This window comes from Vigna umbellata, chromosome 4 (genome assembly GCF_029865625.1).
Source record: "Vigna umbellata cultivar VRB3 chromosome 4, Vumbellata_1.0, whole genome shotgun sequence".
Taxonomy (NCBI): Eukaryota; Viridiplantae; Streptophyta; class Magnoliopsida; order Fabales; family Fabaceae; genus Vigna; species Vigna umbellata.
This window is the reverse complement of record NC_142168.1, coordinates 48,569,583-48,587,487: the sequence shown is the minus strand read 5'-3', so window position 1 is coordinate 48,587,487 and position 17,905 is coordinate 48,569,583. Positions and strand designations below refer to the sequence as shown.

Here is a 17,905-nt window from a genome sequence, read left to right as displayed (position 1 = left end):
GGGGAGCTGCACGGGTAGGGTCCTGGATTTTTAATTTTTTCTGGAATGCTCCAGCCGCAACCATGTAGAAACATATCTTCTCTGCTATGGAGGCTACGGCTGAGGCAGGGACTCTAGGTTGATTTTCAGTAGCAAAGGATGTAGATTTTCTTTCTTTAGGGAAGCATGGTGCATTGTGTAGAACGTCCTGGAAACAACACTCTGGAGTTGTGCATTTATTTGCTGAAGAGTAGCGTCAATTCCAGCTGGGAGAAGTGGTGCACGCGGACTAAAATGGAACGCATCCGCTGATTCATTTGGAGTAACCGAGAAGAATTTGTCATTCTCTTTAGAATAGGCACCCGTTTCTTTTGATTGAAGTTTATTCCAGAAGCACATTTCATTTTCTTTTTTTTAGAAGCACACGGTGATTGATGATTTCATTTGGAGCAGTTGGCCCATTTCAGTCTTAACTTTATTGTTCATGCATTTACTTTTAAGTGGTATGTCCGTGAATGATATGCGTTGTTATGTATTCAATAAGCAATTCATTTCTTTAGTTCAATAGTTGCATTTTAACAGGTTAACCGCATTCGCTGAATTATACTTCTGCTACGTTGAATTCCATAATGTTAAATACATTTTCTTCCAAACTTGATTTATGCTTTAATTAGTTTACACACTTTAGGACAGTTGAATTTAATATTTTCACTTACTTTAATGATTTTATGTTCGGTTGTTTTTAATTTTCGGTTTCATTTTTTTAGTCAAATTGCAATCACAAAACCCCCCACTACGTGTTTGATCTGAGACTGAACCAAAATTGGTCCTTGAGAGACGACCTAGGAGTCACTTCCTAGTACTATACTGCATTCTTTTATGCACAACTTTTGTGAGAGGTGCGACCCTCTCATCAATAATCGATTATAATTTAGTGATAATCGATTATGAAGCGTTAAGTTTACGAAACATGAAAAAAATTTCAGAGATTTTGATTCTAAGAAATGTCTAACACTCCTAACTCTCTTCTAAGCTCAAAAAATCTATCTTTAGGTAGAGCCTTGGTAAAGATATCAGCTAATTGATGTAAGGTATTAACATATTCAATTTGACAATCCCCCTTTTGAATATGATCTCTTAAGAAATGGTGCCTAATTTCTATATGCTTAGTTCTTGAATGCATTATGGGGTTCTTGGTCAAATTTATCGCACTAGTATTGTCACATTTTAGAGGAATTTTGTCAAGGAAGATATCAAAGTCTTCCAATTGTTGTTTCATCCAACAAATTTGAGCACAACAGTTTCCAACTGCAATATATTCAGCTTCGGTGGTAGACAAAGCTACACATGCTTGTTTCTTTGAGTGCCATGACACTAAAGAACATCCCAAGAAATGACAGGTTCCACTAGTACTTTTTCTATCAATTTTACAGCCACCATAATCTGCATCAGAGTATCCTATTAAACTAGGTGAGGCATCAGAGGGATACCAAAGTCCAAATGAAGTAGTTCCCTTAAGATATTTTAGAATTCTCTTAACTGTAGTCAAATGAGATTCTTTAGGATTGGCTTGGTATCTAGCACAAACACAAACACTCTGCATAATATCTGGTCTACTAGCAGTTAAGTATAGCAAGGATCCTATCATGCCTCTAAACATGGTTTCATTCACTCCTTTTCCAATTTCATCCTTATCTAAATAACATGAAGTACCCATGGGTGTACTAGCTTCCTTGCAGCTATCCATACCAAATTTTCTAAGAATTTCTCTACAGTATTTAGTTTGGGAGATGAATGTTCCACCATTCATTTGTTTTATCTGTAGTCCTAAGAAAAATTTTAACTCACCCATCATAGACATCTCAAATTCACCTTGCATTATTTTTGCAAACTCTTCACACAAAGAATCATCAGTTGACCCAAAAATGATATCATCTACATAAACTTCCACGATTAAAATTTGTTTTCCTACTTTCTTAATGAATAAGGTTGAATCAACCTTTCCTCTAGAAAATTCATTTTCAATTAAAAAGGTACTAAGTCTTTCATACCAAGACCTAGGTGCTTGTTTATGACCATAAAGGGCCTTTTTCAACTTGTAAACATGATCAGGGAATTTAAAATCTTCAAAGCCAGGAGGTTGACTAACATACACTTCTTCTTTTATAAAACCATTTAAGAAAGCACTTTTTACATCCATTTGATATAGTTTAAATTTCATCAAAGATGCATATGCAAGTAATAATCTAATTGCTTCTAACCTGGCTACCGGTGCATACGTTTCATCATAATCTATACCTTCCTCTTGACAGTGTCCCTTAGCAACTAGCCTTGCTTTATTCTTTGTGATGTTTCCATCCTCATCAAGCTTGTTCCTGAATACCCATTTTGTTCCTATAACTTGGAATTCTTCTTGTTTTGGAATAAGTTCCCAAACTTCATTCCTTTCAAATTGATTTAGCTCTTCTTGCATAGCAATGCACCACTTGTCATCTTGAAGAGCTTCCTTTATATTTTTGGGTTCTACCTGAGACACAAAAGCAACAGTTAAACAAAAGTTATTTAAATTATGTCTAGTAGTTACCCCTTTTGATATATCTCCTATGATGTTGTCCAAAGATAGTCCTCTTGGTTTTTGATAGCTTTTGAAATCAACGACTTGGGGTGTTTCTTGAAGCTCCGGAGGATAATTTTCATTTAGATACATCTCCTCAAGGGCTTCTTTTAAGTAATCCTCATCACCTGCAATGGGTCTATTTGACTCAAGAGGATTTACCTCAAGGTCTACAATCTCATCAAAGACAACATGCATTGATTCTTCAATTATCAGTGTTCTTCAATTGAACACTCTATAAGCTTTGCTAGTCAAAGAGTATCCTAGAAAAATTGCTTCATCAGATTTTGCATCAAATTTTCCAAGATTATCTTTTCCATTATTTAAGACAAAGCATTTGCATCCAAAAATTTTCAAATGAGATATATTTGGTTTTCTACCATTCAACAGTTCATATGGAGTTAATTTTAGAATTGGCCTAATAAGCACCCTATTTAACACATAACAAGCAGTACTTACTGCATCAGCCCAAAAGTATTTTGGCACATTAGATTCATTCATAAGTGTTCTAGCTAATTCTTCTAATGATCTATTTTTCCTTTCAACAACACCATTCTGTTGGGGAGTTCTAGGTGCAGAAAAATTATGTGCAATGCCAAATTCTTCACAAAATTTTCCAAACGATTCATTTTCAAATTCACCACCATGATCACTTCTCAAAGTTTTGATTTTCAAATCTTTTTCATTTTGAATACGTTTAGCAAAAGTTTTAAATGCTTTGAAAGCTTCACTTTTCAGAGTTAAAAAGAAGGTCCAAGTAAATCTAGAGTAATCACCAACAATTACAAGAGCATAGTAGTTTCCACCAAAACTTTTAATTCTAGATGGACCAAACAAGTCCATATGCAAAAGTTCTAAAGGTTTTGATGTCATGCTTTTAGATGCAAATGAAGATTTGGTTTGTTTACCCTTTTGACATGCAGAACAAAGTTTATCTTTCTCAAATTTTAGTTTAGGCAAACCAATCACAAGATCCTTAGAGATTAATTTATTTAAGTGTTGCATGTGAATATGTGCAACTCTTTTGTGCCATAGCCATGGATTTTCTTCTTTAGCAACTAAGCATGTTATACTATGACTAGATTCACTCTCAATATCAATCAAATATATGTTATTATGCCTAACACCTTGCAAAGCAATTTCAGCAGAATTTTTAAAATAAACAGTACATTTGTCACTCTCAAAAGTTACCTTGAAACCTTTGTCGCATAGTTGGCTTATGCTTAGAAGATTATGTTTGAGGCCTTCAACGTATAAGACGTCTTTTATTGTCAAAGTGTTTCCTCCTCCAATGTTTCCAGTACCCATTATTCTGCCTTTATTGTTATCCCCATACATTACAAATCCTTGCTTCTTCTTCTCAAAAGAGATGAATCTTTTCTTGTCACCAGTCATGTGTCTTGAGCAACCACTGTCAAGTAACCACAATGACTTCTTTGACTTAGTAGATTCCTACAAAACAAATTAGCAAGAGTTTTAGGTCCCCAATCTAATTATGGGTCCTTGAGGTTAGTTCATGCGAGTATAAATCATTTTACAACTTTAACCCATGCATATTTACCATTTGGAACACCAAAATGTTTAATGTTGCATTTGTTTGATGTGTGTCCATGCTTCATACAGTAAAAACAACAAGCATTGCTTACTTTGTTTTTAACAAAAGTCCCTTTTTCAACCCAAACTCTACGAGTTCTTCTTACTTTGGACTTATTTATTTGATGCATATTTCTATTTTCAACATTGCTTTTCTTAAGGTTTATCTTAGCATGTGAATTATTCTTGGTTTCCTTTGCAAGTAAGTTTTCAAGTATATCAATATCAAACATATGATTCTTACAAGACAAGCATTCAACAGGTTCGACAGTAGCATTTGCATCAGATAATTTTGTTTCTAAAGAACTAACTTTATTTCTTAAGACAACTTCATCATCAAGCAACTTTTCATAATTCAATTTTAATTCATTGTGCTCTTTCTTAAGTTTTTTATGTGCAGCATCAAGTTTTTCAGATTCAATCAACAATTCACAGAAGGCCTTTTGCATGTCTAATTCACTATATTCAAAGCTGGAATCACTTACTTGGCTTCCAGTATCTTCTGAGTCAGCCATTAGACAAATATTGGCTTCTTCATCTGAATCACTTGAGCTTGTTGAGCTAGATGCATTGTCTTCCCAAGCTATGTATGCTTTCTTTTTCCTTTGAAATTTTCTTTCCTTCTTGTCTTCACTTTTCTTGCTTTTTGGACACTCAGATTTTACGTGCCCTCTTTCTCCACAACCGAAGCACTTTACGTTTGATGGAGATTCTGGACTTTCTTTCCTATCTTTGTGAAACTTGTCCTTTCCCTTTGCTTTCATGAACTTTGCAAATTTCTTTATCATCAAGCTCATGTTTTCTTCATCATCAGAATCATCTTCTTCGATCCTCTTAGAGCTTTTTCCTTTAGATATTTCAGACTTGAAAGCTAGAGTTTTCCTTTTGCCTTGATCCTCTTAAGCAGTCAATCTCCTCAGCTCAAGTTCATGCTCACGGAGCTTTCCAAACAAGATTGGCATTGACATCTGAGTAAGATTTTGAGATTCCGAGATGGCAGTCACCTTTGGTTGCCAAGTCCTGTCCAAAGATTTCAGAATTTTCACATTAAGTTCATCAGTATCAAAAGTCTTACCCAACCCTGTTAAATGATTCACAATATGAGTGAATCGTTTTTGAACGTCAGAGATCGTTTCTCCAGGTTGCATTCTAAACATCTCATATTCCTGAATGAGAGTGTTCTTCCTAGCGCGCTTCACGTCCTCTGTTCCTTCATGAGTGACTCTGAGGACTTCCCACATTTCCTGTGCTGTCTTACACACTGAAATTCTATAAAATTCATCAAGTACAACAGCAGATGAAATTATATTGCGAGCTTTAATATCAAACTGAGCTCATCTATTTTCTTCAGCAGTCCAATTAAAATAAGGTTTTTCAGTCTCTACACCATCAACAGTATTCATAGGAATATAAGGGCCATTTTGTACAGCTTCTCAGATACCTCTACCAACAGACCCCATAAAAATCTCCATTCTCACTTTCCAAAAAGCATAGTTATCACCAGTAAACAGTGGAGGTCTGTTAATGGAAGCACCCTCAACATATACATGGTTTTGATTTTGACCGGCCATTTTCGCAAATAATTTTTTTTTTGAAAAACTATCAAAGCAAGCTCTGATACCAATTGTTGGTATCGGAGGGGGTTATTTTTCGAAGAGTATAGCGCAGCGGAATTAAAACTCAGAGAGCGGAAAGCGTGTTCGATCACAATTAAAAATAATTTGGTCCTTTTGGTAAAAATAATTTTCTTTCAGAAAATTAATCAAACAGTTGATATACGTAAAATAATATGAGTGTAGAGAATAGAAAAATCACACAGATATTTTTATCCTGGTTCGATTCAACAGAATCTACGTCTAGTCGTTAACCACTATAAATAGTGATTAACAGTTCCACTAAAAATGGTTTAACAGATTACAATCAAATGAACAAGAATAAAACGAAAAGAACTACTCTACCAACTTAAAGAGAACCGCTCCGGCAATCGACCAACGATTCGCAAGCTTCTCCTTACACAAGACCAGGCAGAGTACCTTGCTAACTTGCCAAAGGTCAGCTCCCAACTACCATGAATAATCGATTATTGTAAGTGATAATCGATTATTCAAGTCCATTACAGAGTTTTCAAAAAATGATAATCGATTATATGAAGTGATAATCGATTATTCAAGTATGACTTATGATAATCGATTATTGCTTAACCATAATCGATTATACTAGTAAAAATTACAATGTTTAACATTTTCCTACTACATTCAAAATCTACAAGTTGCTTTTTTAAATATTTTCCTACTACATCCAAAATCTATAAGTTGCAGCATCATCAAAACACATCTTCAGGTTTTACCAATACTCCTTATTGGTAACAATAGTGAAGGGATTGACCTAAATGTACAAACCAAATTAGTGAGAAGAAGAACATTGAAAGACCAAGAAATTCATTAAGGTAGTTAAGTACAAAATGGATGGGTTACAAGATTGAGTAGCACAACGGAACCAACTCCGATATTGTCTGCAATTTGAGGATCTTCAAGAACTTTCTTGTGCAAGGAAGCCTTCATCGTGGCAGTTGGGTCCTTCAAACATATAATAAGTTATTAATCTACCATAACATGTATTACAACTCGTGAACGTAATAATGTTGTACCGTGGTGTTCAATAAACATCTGTGCCCATTTCCAAGCATTGGAGTTGAAATCTCGTTCATAAGTTGCGTCAGCAACATCACGAGCAAATTCTTGTGCCGATTTGGGTTCTTCTGTTCCCGTTCTATTCAGGAAAGCTGCTTGGATGTTACCTGCAGCACCAAGTATAAGCGATGCCGACGCATCGCATTTTTTCAAAAACAATTCAAGGACATCATCATCATAAACAAGGTCTTGCCATGCATCCATGATCATGCTGAAATTTTCTGTCCAAATTAAAATTCCACGTTAACGAGGCAACATGAATGAGATCATTACATAAGTCACTAACAATTCAAAGAATGGTAAATGGGTTAGAAATATAGTCACCTGATTCAAGTGTACACAATGGGTTTGTCCCCGATATTTAAAGAGAAGTACATGGACAAACACATTACATGAAATCAATATTTTATAATGCAAAAAAAAAAAATTTTATAAATGACGAGATATTGGTTGATGGACGTGGATCAAACTTTATTTCAACAAAAGATTAAGAAATAATCCGTTAACTTGTTAAAATGAAGTTGCATTAATTTTGGGGATATCTCTGATTTGATAGGAAATCTTTAAAAGTGAAAACCATTGATTGTGGGTTATGAGAGAGAGAAACTTTATGCTGACAACATTTAATGCATGGTTTGTCAACGTAAGCAAATAAGTTCTTCAGAAGGCAAAAATAATAGCTTTGGCGGTACTAAACACCTACCTCAACGTCGAACTTTAACATTTTTCTCCATTAACCAACCACTTTCACAAAACTTACTTTGGTCTTCATTAAAGAGAAGGGGTGCAAGCATCTTCGGAAGTTTGGTGACAACCACATAAGGTTCATTTATGGTGGACGTAAATGTTGAAGAGGAGGTTGGTTAGGACCATTTGACCTTCATTAAAGGGCACTTGATTTTACATTTTTTTTAGTTCATAGTGGTCATTGTCATAAGTTTGATGAGTGAATATCATTTGGTTTATCTCTAAAGTTGGGTCTAATGTCGAAGCACACAATTAATGTGGATGAAGTGAATGAGTATAATGACAATGTTCATGACCGTAATGAAAGTTTATTGGAAATGAACCCAACAGTGCATATGTGTTTTGAATCAATGATTGAAGCTAAAAAATTTTACACAAACTACGCCATTAGATGTGGGTTTATCGTGCGGACTAGAACTTCTAAAAAAGATAAAGACAACAACGTACTACTTGAGAATAGTTTGTTCAATGGAGGGCAAATATGTGTCTTCCGTCAAACCAGTGGTCAAAACACTTCCAAGTCAAACTAACCAATGTCCTGCTGGGATAACCATTGCAAAGAAGGATGACAAGTGGTTTATAAGAACCGTTGTTCTGGACCACAACCATTCTCTTTGCCCGAATAACTCCAACCTATTTGCAGCGAATAGAAAGTTAAGCATGCAAGCAAAACACACCTTGGAGGTAAACCATGATGCTGGAGTTAGGTTAAATAAGAGTTTCCTTAGCATTGTCAACGATGCCGGGGGCTATGAAAACATGGACTTCGTCGAGCGGGACGCGAGAAACTACATTGGCCAACACAGAAGATCTTTATGTAAGGATGGTGATGGTCAGGCACTCCTATGACACTTTTCTTCAATGAAAGATAGAAATAACGAGTTCTTCTATGACATTGCACTGGATGAAGGGAATAAAATTTGTAGTGTGTTTTGGGCTGATGCAAGAAGTCGTGCTGCATGTGAAGAATTTGGTGATGTTGTTTCATTTGACACGACTTACTTAACAAATAAGTACGACATGTCATTTGCGCCTTTTGTGGGAGTTAACCATCATGGACACTCAATTTTACTCGGTTGTGGATTGTTGTCTTCGGAAGACACTGTCTCATTTGTATGGTTGTTCCAATGTTGGCTTAGATGCATGCGTAATAAGAGTCCTGAAGGTATTATTACTGACCAATGCAGGGCAATGGCCAACGCTATTGAACAAGTGTTTCCTGATACGAGGCACAGGTGGTGTTTATGGCACATCCTGAAGAAGTTTCCTGAAAAATTCCACGGCTATAGAAATAATCCCGCTATCAAAAGCGAACTACATGCGCTTATATATGATTGTGGTTGTCCAACAGAATTTGAAAATGGTTGGGAGGAACTACTTACCAAACATGGATTGGAGCAAAATGAATGGCTATGTAATTTGTATGAAGAGAGACATAAATGGGTTCCGTGTTACTTGAAAAAATATTTTTGGGTTGGCATGTCTACCACTCAGAGAAGTGAGGGAATGAATGCTTTTTTTGATGGATTTATCAATTCCACAACCACACTTCAACAATTTGTGGTTCAATACGACAATGCCATTAGGGTAAAGGCCCAGAAGGAAATAGAAGCGGACTTCTCCTCCATGAACACCACTGTTGCATGTGGCTCTCAGTCACCGATTGAGAGATAATTTCAAGTCGAATACACACATGCAAAGTTTGAGGAGGTCCAAACAGAGTTCCGTTCAAGGATGAATTGTTTCATCAAAGACACCTTAAAGGACGACTTATGGAACACTTACACTATAAAAGAGGAACGAATGTGGGAGGGTAATCGTTTACCAGATAAATTTTAAAAAGTTCAATTTGATCCCCTAACACAGACAAGCACTTGCTCTTGCCAACTATTTGAGTTTAGAGGCATTATATGTCGGCATTCCCTATTGGTATTTGGTCAAGAAGATGTATAAGGTGTTCCCTCACAATACATTTTGCGGCGTTGGAGCAAAAATATCCGAAGAAGACACACACTAATAACAGCATCGTATAGTAATTCCACTAATGAACCACGCATGGAAAGATACAAAATGTTGTGCAAACGTTTTTATGAAATTGCTGAAGTTGCATGTGAGTCTGAGGTTGCTAGTACTCAATTGGAAAAAGAAATTAATTGTCTTGGTAAAAAATTTGGGTTCAGTTCATCCATGACAAATAACATCATTAGTGATGCAGGCCAACTAAGATACGATATTGGTGCATGCACGTCAATACCACATAGTCCAGTTGGAACATCTGATGTCCTTGTTCACAGTCCTGCAGCTGTTAAGCGAAAAGGACGTCAACGCACAAACAGGTTGAAGTCCACTATTGAGAAAAGAACCCAAAGAAGAAAGTCGGCTTCATGCACAAAGACTTTACCACCCACCGAACAATGCGTGAGTCATTAATTACGTTGAAAATATTGATTAAATACTTTATTTTGTAACAATTTAGTTGTACTTAATAATTTTGTTGTTGCAGGGGGCAAGGGCATCTAATGTTGTTGAACGTGATGACCATGTTCAGTTTCAAGCCATCTCTATCCAACTATCACAAGATACCGAAATGGGTCATTTTGGATTTTTGTCATTGTTGTCAGCTATACATAACAATTTCGATAACAATATCAGTTGATAAATACAACTTCTTGACTGTTTTTTTGTGAATTTAATATGTTTTTGTAATTCATAATGGTCGTCAATGAAATCCCATTGATGAATGTTTGGAATGCATATGAACACACCAAAATTGACTATTGTAATCAATTACTAGTAAGTCGTAATCTATTACACGTTACTGTTCATTACAGAAAACTACCCACTACATCAGTACATATACAACGTCTATAAATTGCAATCGTGTATATAACCGCCCAATCATGTCCTTGCTCAAAAACGTTTACAAAACCTCGCTTCTGTCACTGCAAAACCCTAAACAAAATTAAATGGGTGATCGTGCAACCAAGAAACAAAAGGCATCTTCTTCCGTTGGTGGACGTCGACGTCGCCGCAGTCCAACCCCGTCACCATCCTCATCCCCTCCAACGCCTAACAATGATCTCTTCTCCTCGGATGAGCAACAGGAGAAATATGCCCAACATTTTGTCAATCGTGAAATATTGGAAAGTAAGTATCTAGAGTACGGTTACTTCGAAGGAAAAAATTTTCAATTCTATGACATATTGGCCGAAGCTGGGCTGACTGAATTTATGTCTTTAAGAAGACATTACCACCCAGAATTAGTCAGAGTGTTCTAAAGCAACATGTCAATATCGGATACTGGGGTTATTCGAAGCGAGGTAAAAGGTGTAAAAATTAGGCTGAGCCCTAATCTTTTTCAACAACTCACTAATCTCCCCCCTGATGGTGTTCGTTATGAAGGAAAACTTGTAGATGAGTGGAAAGAATAATACGATTCTGTTACTGCAAGGCAACTAGTCTATAGAGATGGTGCAGTCATACAATCCAGAATACTAGCGGGCCAAATCAAGGTTCAACCAAGGATACTTCATTACGTTCTCACTCGAGTATTAATTCCTCGTGCAACCAATATTGGTCAGGCATCCGAAGAGGATATTATGCTGCTATGGCCATTTTTCAATTCCATTCACATTAACTGGGGACATCTTATTAGATATAAGATGAAAAGAGCATTAAGGGAGAACGCCAAGTTGTCATATCCACATTTGATAACCATCTTCATGGAACACTTTCAAGTGCCTACTAACACTGATCCCATTTCAGAAGTGAAGTTCAAGCAAAAAATGGGTAGTGAAGTTGTAGCATCATTTGGTTATGTGCAAAATGATGATGGAGAATGGGTTCCCAAAGGCAACGCCCCCCATCCCCCCTTACAAGAAGGTCAAGATAAACAAGGAGAAGATGATAAACAAGGCAGTTCATCTACAACACTAAGTAATGTCATCAACCGCATAGAACATCTTCAGACCTTCATTGGTACAAGATTTGATGCCTTTGAAACTCGATTTGATGCCCTTGAAACTCGATTTGGAAACATGGACATGGTCATCAATACAAGGTTTGATGTGTTGCAATCACGCGTTGGGAACATTGAAGAACAACTGCAACACTTGCAAAGTGGTTCTGAAAACAATCCTTAGACTTAGAATTGCTTGTTTAGGCTTTATTTTCTGCATTATAAAAAAACTATGTATCACAGTTCCTATTTTCATAATTTGAATTCTTTAATTTAATGAAGTTCTTTACTGTCAAACTAGTTCCTCAATTTTCTTCATTTAATATGTAATGTTTAATTTATGATACACTTAATAGAATTCCAGTTGTGAGTAAAACACCAACACCACTTACCAAATATTACCTCCCCATCCACTTAGAGGTGGACTTCTGCCTGAAATGAACTGGTTTTGACAATGGTCACCCATGTAACCCTGACTGACTACTTCATGTGAAGTTTCTGTACAAAACATGATTTTCTCTCGCGTAATCCTTTACCAGGATTGTGTAAACGATTACAGCAGGGTTTTTGGAGCAGTCTGATTCATCCCTTCCACAACTTGGTCCCCCCACTCAAAATGGGTCATTCCACACTCCTTGGGGTCACATCACATGACCAAGCACCATCTACCAACAGTCAAACACCAACATCTTCCAAACACAAGTGCAAATGTGAATGAAATCAACTGGTTTTCACAATGGTCACCCATGTTACCCTGACTGACTACTTCAGTCGATGTTTCTATACAAAATATGGATTTCTCTCGGGTAATCGTTTACGAAGACACTGTAAACGATTACCACAGGGTTTTTTGACCAGTCTGATTCATCCCTTGCACAACTTGGTCCCCCCACTCAAAATGGGTCATTCCACACTCCTTAGGGTCACATCACATCACCAACCACAATCTACCAACACTCAAACACCAACATCTTCCAAACACAAGTGCAAATGTGAAAGAAATCAACTGGTTTTGACAATGGTCACCCGTGTTACCCTAACTCACTACTTCAGTTGAAGTTTTTGTACAAAACATGATTTTCTCTCGCGTAATCGTTTACCACAACTATGTAAACGATTACAGCAGGGTTTTTTTACCAGTCTGATTCATCCCTTGCACTTGGTCCCCCCACTCAAAATGGTCACCCATGTTACCCTGACTGACTACTTCAGGTCAAGTTTTTGTACAAAATATGGATTTCTCTCGGGTAATCGTTTACGAAGACACTGTAAACGATTACCACAGGGTTTTTTGACCACTTTGAGTCAGCCCTTCCACAACTTGGTCCCCCTACTCAAAATGGGTCACTCCTCACTCCTTGGTGTCACATCACATCACCAAGAACCATCTACAAACAGTCAAAGAACAACATCTTCCAAACATAAGTGCAAATGAGACTGAAACATACTATTTTTGACAATGGTCACCCATGTTACCCTGACTGACTACTTCAGTTGAAGTTTCTGTACAAAATATGGATTTCTCTTGGGTAATCGTTTACGAAGACACTGTAAACGATTACCACAGGGTTTTCTGACCACTTTGATTCATCCCTTCCACAAGTTGGTCACCCCATTCAAAATGGGCCACTCCCCACTCCTTGGTGTCACATCACATCACCAAGCACCATCTACAAATAGTCAAAGACCAACATCTTCCAAACACAAGTGCAAATGTAACTGAAACATACTGTTTTTGACAATGGTCACCCATGTTACCCTGACTGACTACTTCAGTTGAAGTTTCTGTACAAAATATGGATTTCTCTCGAGTAATTTTTTACGAAGACACTGTAAACGATTACCACAAGGTTTTCTGACCACTTTGAGTCAGCCCTTCCACAACTTGGTCCCCCCACTCAAAATGGGTCACTCCCCACTCCTTGGTGTCACATCACATCACCAAGCACCATCTACAAACAGTCAAAGACTAACAACTTCCAAACACAAGTGGACGTTTGAGTCAAACATAATCTTTTGAAAATGGTCACTTATGTTGCCCTGACTGACTACTTCGGTTGGGGTTTCTATACAAAGTATGGATTTCTCTCGCGTAATCGTTTACCAAGACACTGTAAACAATTACAACAGGGTGTTTTGGGCAGACTCACTCAGCCCTTCAACAACTTGCTCCCCCCACTCACATTGCCTCATTCCCCACTCCTTGGGGTCACATCACATCACCAAGCACCATCTACCAACAGTCAATGACTAACATCTTCCAAATACAAGTCCACATGTGACTCCAACAAACTGTTTTTCACAATGGTCACCCATGTTACCCTGACTGACTACTACAGTTGAAGTTTCTGTATAATACTTGGAATATTCTCGCGTAATCGTTTACTAGGTCTGTGTAAACGATTACGAATGTGTGTTTTTCAGCAGACTAGCTCAGGCCTTGCCCAAGTTGTTTCCCCCACTGAAAATGGGTTCTTCCCCACTACTTGGGGTCACCTCACATCACCTACTACCCTCTAAGACCACTAAAACACCAACATCTTCCAAACACAACTGCAACTCTGACTCAAACTAACAGTTTTTGCCAATGGTCACCAAAGTCACCCTGGTTCAATGTTTCAATTCAAATTTCTGTACAAAACACACCTTATTGTCGCGTAATCTTTTACTAACCCACTGTAAACGATTACCATTTAGTTTTTTCACCAGCCCAAACTCAGAACTTGTTCAACTCCTTCGCAGTAATGACCCTTAATTTCACTTATGAAACCCTCCCCTACTTTTGAAATACTTATTATAATGGTGCATTATTTTTTCAATAAAAGATTTATTCATGATAACAAACACAACGTCAAAACAATTAAATTGAAAATCCAACCAATAATCTTATTACAAAAACAATGTCTACATTGTCAACTAACATTATGTACATATATAAACATGTTGTGTTACAAGACAAATTTGTTCATGTGTAAGCAATCCTAAAGAATGCCATATAGCTCTAGGGCTTCCATTCGTCTTATGTTCTCATTGTCAAGGATTCATTCACATACATATTTCTTTCTAATCCCAAGCAGCTCCTCCTGAAACCAACATTTTCCCCATTACAAACCAACACATAAAATAATTTTAACAAACACACAATTGCTACTTACAGTTGTATATTGAGGCTTGCTTCTTCCGTTGTATTTATCGTCTCCATCCCAAATTTCCATTGCTTTCAACATTATGATTCCACAATCATGTCTGAAATAATATACCCACCACATAAAATTACTTTTCACCATATATTCATCACAACACAATATAATACAGCAGTACAATTCAAAAAACTTACAAGTTTGGTTGGGATGGGATATTTGCTTGTTTAACAGTCAAAGGACCAATACTACCTTCCGGTCTATTCATCAAGAGGCAAAAAAATCGTGCCATATTTTCAGCCTACTAGATAACAAATACAAAAAAATGTTAAACAATACAAGGTTATCTGACAATCACAGGGTAATCAACAATGAAATATATGGAATCTTACAACAACTGTCTATCCTTTTCCGGTCTCTGATCCCCTTACCCAATGAGTCAATCACAAATATCTCTAATGGACTCAATTTCACTGAATAACACCACCAATGATCATCGTGGACAAATGGCATAAACAACTACAAACAATAAAAACAATATCAATAACACATTTCCGACCACTACTGGACAAATATTGCACATTAAAGGTTACTCACAAAGTCAGCTGTGGCAATGTCTCCAAGTCCAAACTGATCGCAACGCAGATAACTGTTATAGTTATGAAGCGTCCAAACATGACGATTCTGTGGACGTTTCCTATAATTTGTAAGAATATGGTGCTGTGGACAATTTCAAAATCATCAATCAAAAATCATTTCTTCAATGAAATATATGATACAATATCAAATTTTATTTACCGAGTATAATGGACTAAAATGAATCCTCTTAACAACACCGCACAACCTTTCCTCAAAGTACATAAACATCGTACAAGCAAATAACACCACGTACACAATAAAAAATTTTCACATTACTACCATAAACTACAACATGAAACACAAAGAAATGTCACAATACTAACCATGTTATCAACGTATTTTATCGGGGCCAAAGTGTAAAATGAAGTCGTGCTCAAGGTTTGCCCAATTATCTCACATACAACCCTAAACGTATAAATATTAGTCCATCACAAACAATAGAGATTCGCCAACCACAACTACAATTCACACCAAATACCTGTATACAGTGATCTCTTTGACGCTGACTGCTCTGTACAATTGGTCTACATCAACAGTGGTGCTTGGATCACCAACAAAACTGCGCAATGGGGGGATAACCAATGGTACGGCCTCCCATTCTTCTTCATCACCATCATCATGGATTTCAATGCAAACAATGTTATCATGACTTCTTGAAACTATCTCATCTTCATATGCGGTTTTATCCTCCCCTCTTACTTCCGTATATGCACCTAGGGGGTCATCAACTGCATTACCATCACCTTGTTGTTCAAATCCACAATCACGACCAACTCCAGGCTCTTCGTCACCTCCAACTTCAGGCTCTTCGTCACCTCCAAGTTCAAGTGCTTCATCAACTCTACCAGCAACTTCTTCATCAGTGTCACATGCATCTTCTTTAGTAAAGATTGGAGTTTGACAAATTTCAAATAACTCCCTAGTAATAACTTCAATCTTGGCATTCAATGCTTTGAGATCTTCATTGTTTTTCCTCAATCTCTCCTCGGCACCTACTTCCCATGTGCCGTCATCAGAGCTTTCGTCATCATCTTTCTCAACCTTGGATCCTTCAGCCAAGGATCCTTCACTCATCCCTCCGTCATCCATGTGGAAAGCTGCACGGATTTTCGGGCGATGACGATCTTCCTTTCTTACATACCACTCCAGATTTAACTGCATCATTATCACACAACAAATTTTGACAAATAAGACAATCAATTTTTACATCAAAAATAACGAATATCAAAACACTTACATCTCCGGTCTTAAATATATGTTCAATTTTTTCGGTCCTTGATTTATACTGGAATCATCGCATTATGCGCGGGAAAAACCTGTGTGAAGCATGACCATGCAAAGAAAGTCTTTCAACCGCCCAAGCCTACAATATCATAATATTATTTCATCAAACCTAATTGACAATGTTCTGCAGTACATGAAAATAATAAACTATAAATCATGTTACCTGCAACACTACCACATTGCCACTAAGAGTGAGTGACTGCGCGATACCTCCTCTCATAATTTTCTTCTTACATTTATTTAAATTCTGTACAATATGTTTATGTACACCGGTGCACCAATCGTATAGACACAAACTGTCTAAGTCATCTAACACTGCAAAAGGCATGTTACAAACATACCTTGATTTCCTAGGAAAATAAAAAACAACCAAACAAACTAATATATATATAACCTACATACTACATCAACATCAATGTTATTATCATGCACAATGACATTAAACATGTCCGTCAACTCCTTCAAAGTGATAGTTTTTGATTTGAACATTTTACCAACCAATCCAACAACTACTTCATCAAACGGAATCTCTAAACCACCTATTTCTAAACCTATGCTCATGAACACATCAATAATTAAAAAGGGCACCAACTGTTGACGAACTCTAAAACTATTATCATGCCCGACCCACCTGCAAACCATAACCTTCAATAATTTCAAATTCACCTCCACAAGGCTATGAATATTCAAACACCACATAAATGGAGTCATCCTAATGCGCTCCACATGATACTTTCCTAGTGAACGATTCATTTCAATAATGATTGATGAGTCCATCGAGATAAGAAGCCGCCACTACACAAAAATGGTCATAACTATTAATAACTATAATTTTTATAATAATAAATTATCTATAAAAAGAAAATTATAATTTATCTTACACTTCGTTTTTGCCCTTCCATTGCACCTGTACTAACAAAATAACAATCCACACTCGTTAAATAATTACGGTTACTGAAACACCAAAAAGACAATGTAAAAGATAGAGTTAGGGTTCGACCATTATGACTTACAACAAAAACACCACCACACCAACAACGAAAGAAAACAATGCTCCACAGCCTCGTCGAAGAGACGGAAGTCCACAACAATGTGACCACACCGAAAACGGCACCGGCCTTCTAACCACAGAAAAGATAGAAAGAGAACAGCAACTACCACATGAAAGAACTGAAAAACCAAATCTCACAACACGCGAAAACGCAACTAGTTTTTCAAAGAGAAGATACAGGATAGAACGAGAGAGAAGATGGAAGGGATG

The 17,905-nt window shown here is 36.9% G+C and overlaps 1 protein-coding gene and 1 pseudogene across 3 annotated transcripts; one reads left to right on the top strand and one right to left on the bottom strand.

Annotated features, from left to right (window-relative positions):
• The first annotated feature begins 8,484 nt into the window (after positions 1 to 8,484).
• LOC148200449 (protein FAR1-RELATED SEQUENCE 5 pseudogene) lies at positions 8,485 to 9,297 on the top strand (annotated as a pseudogene).
• Positions 9,298 to 14,465: 5,168 nt separating this feature from the next.
• On the bottom strand, positions 14,466 to 16,584 carry LOC148200448 (uncharacterized). Of its 3 annotated transcripts, XM_088113975.1 has the most exons (8): positions 15,839 to 16,584; positions 15,684 to 15,765; positions 15,319 to 15,441; positions 15,120 to 15,240; positions 15,061 to 15,068; positions 14,919 to 15,022; positions 14,737 to 14,827; positions 14,466 to 14,664 (listed from the first exon to the last, which is right to left on the bottom strand). In XM_088113975.1, the coding sequence occupies exons 1-8, from the start codon at positions 16,522 to 16,524 to the stop codon at positions 14,623 to 14,625; spliced, it is 1,257 nt and encodes a 418-aa protein (XP_087970101.1). In that variant the 5' UTR covers positions 16,525 to 16,584; the 3' UTR covers positions 14,466 to 14,622. The 3 variants fall into 3 exon arrangements, 1 of the variants encoding a protein (XP_087970101.1); XR_015786170.1 differs by lacking the exons at positions 14,466 to 14,664; positions 15,061 to 15,068 and having other exon boundaries at positions 14,792 to 14,827; positions 15,114 to 15,240; XR_015786169.1 differs by lacking the exons at positions 14,466 to 14,664; positions 15,061 to 15,068 and having other exon boundaries at positions 14,800 to 14,827; positions 14,919 to 15,025; positions 15,114 to 15,240.
• Between the last annotated feature and the right edge of the window lie 1,321 nt (positions 16,585 to 17,905).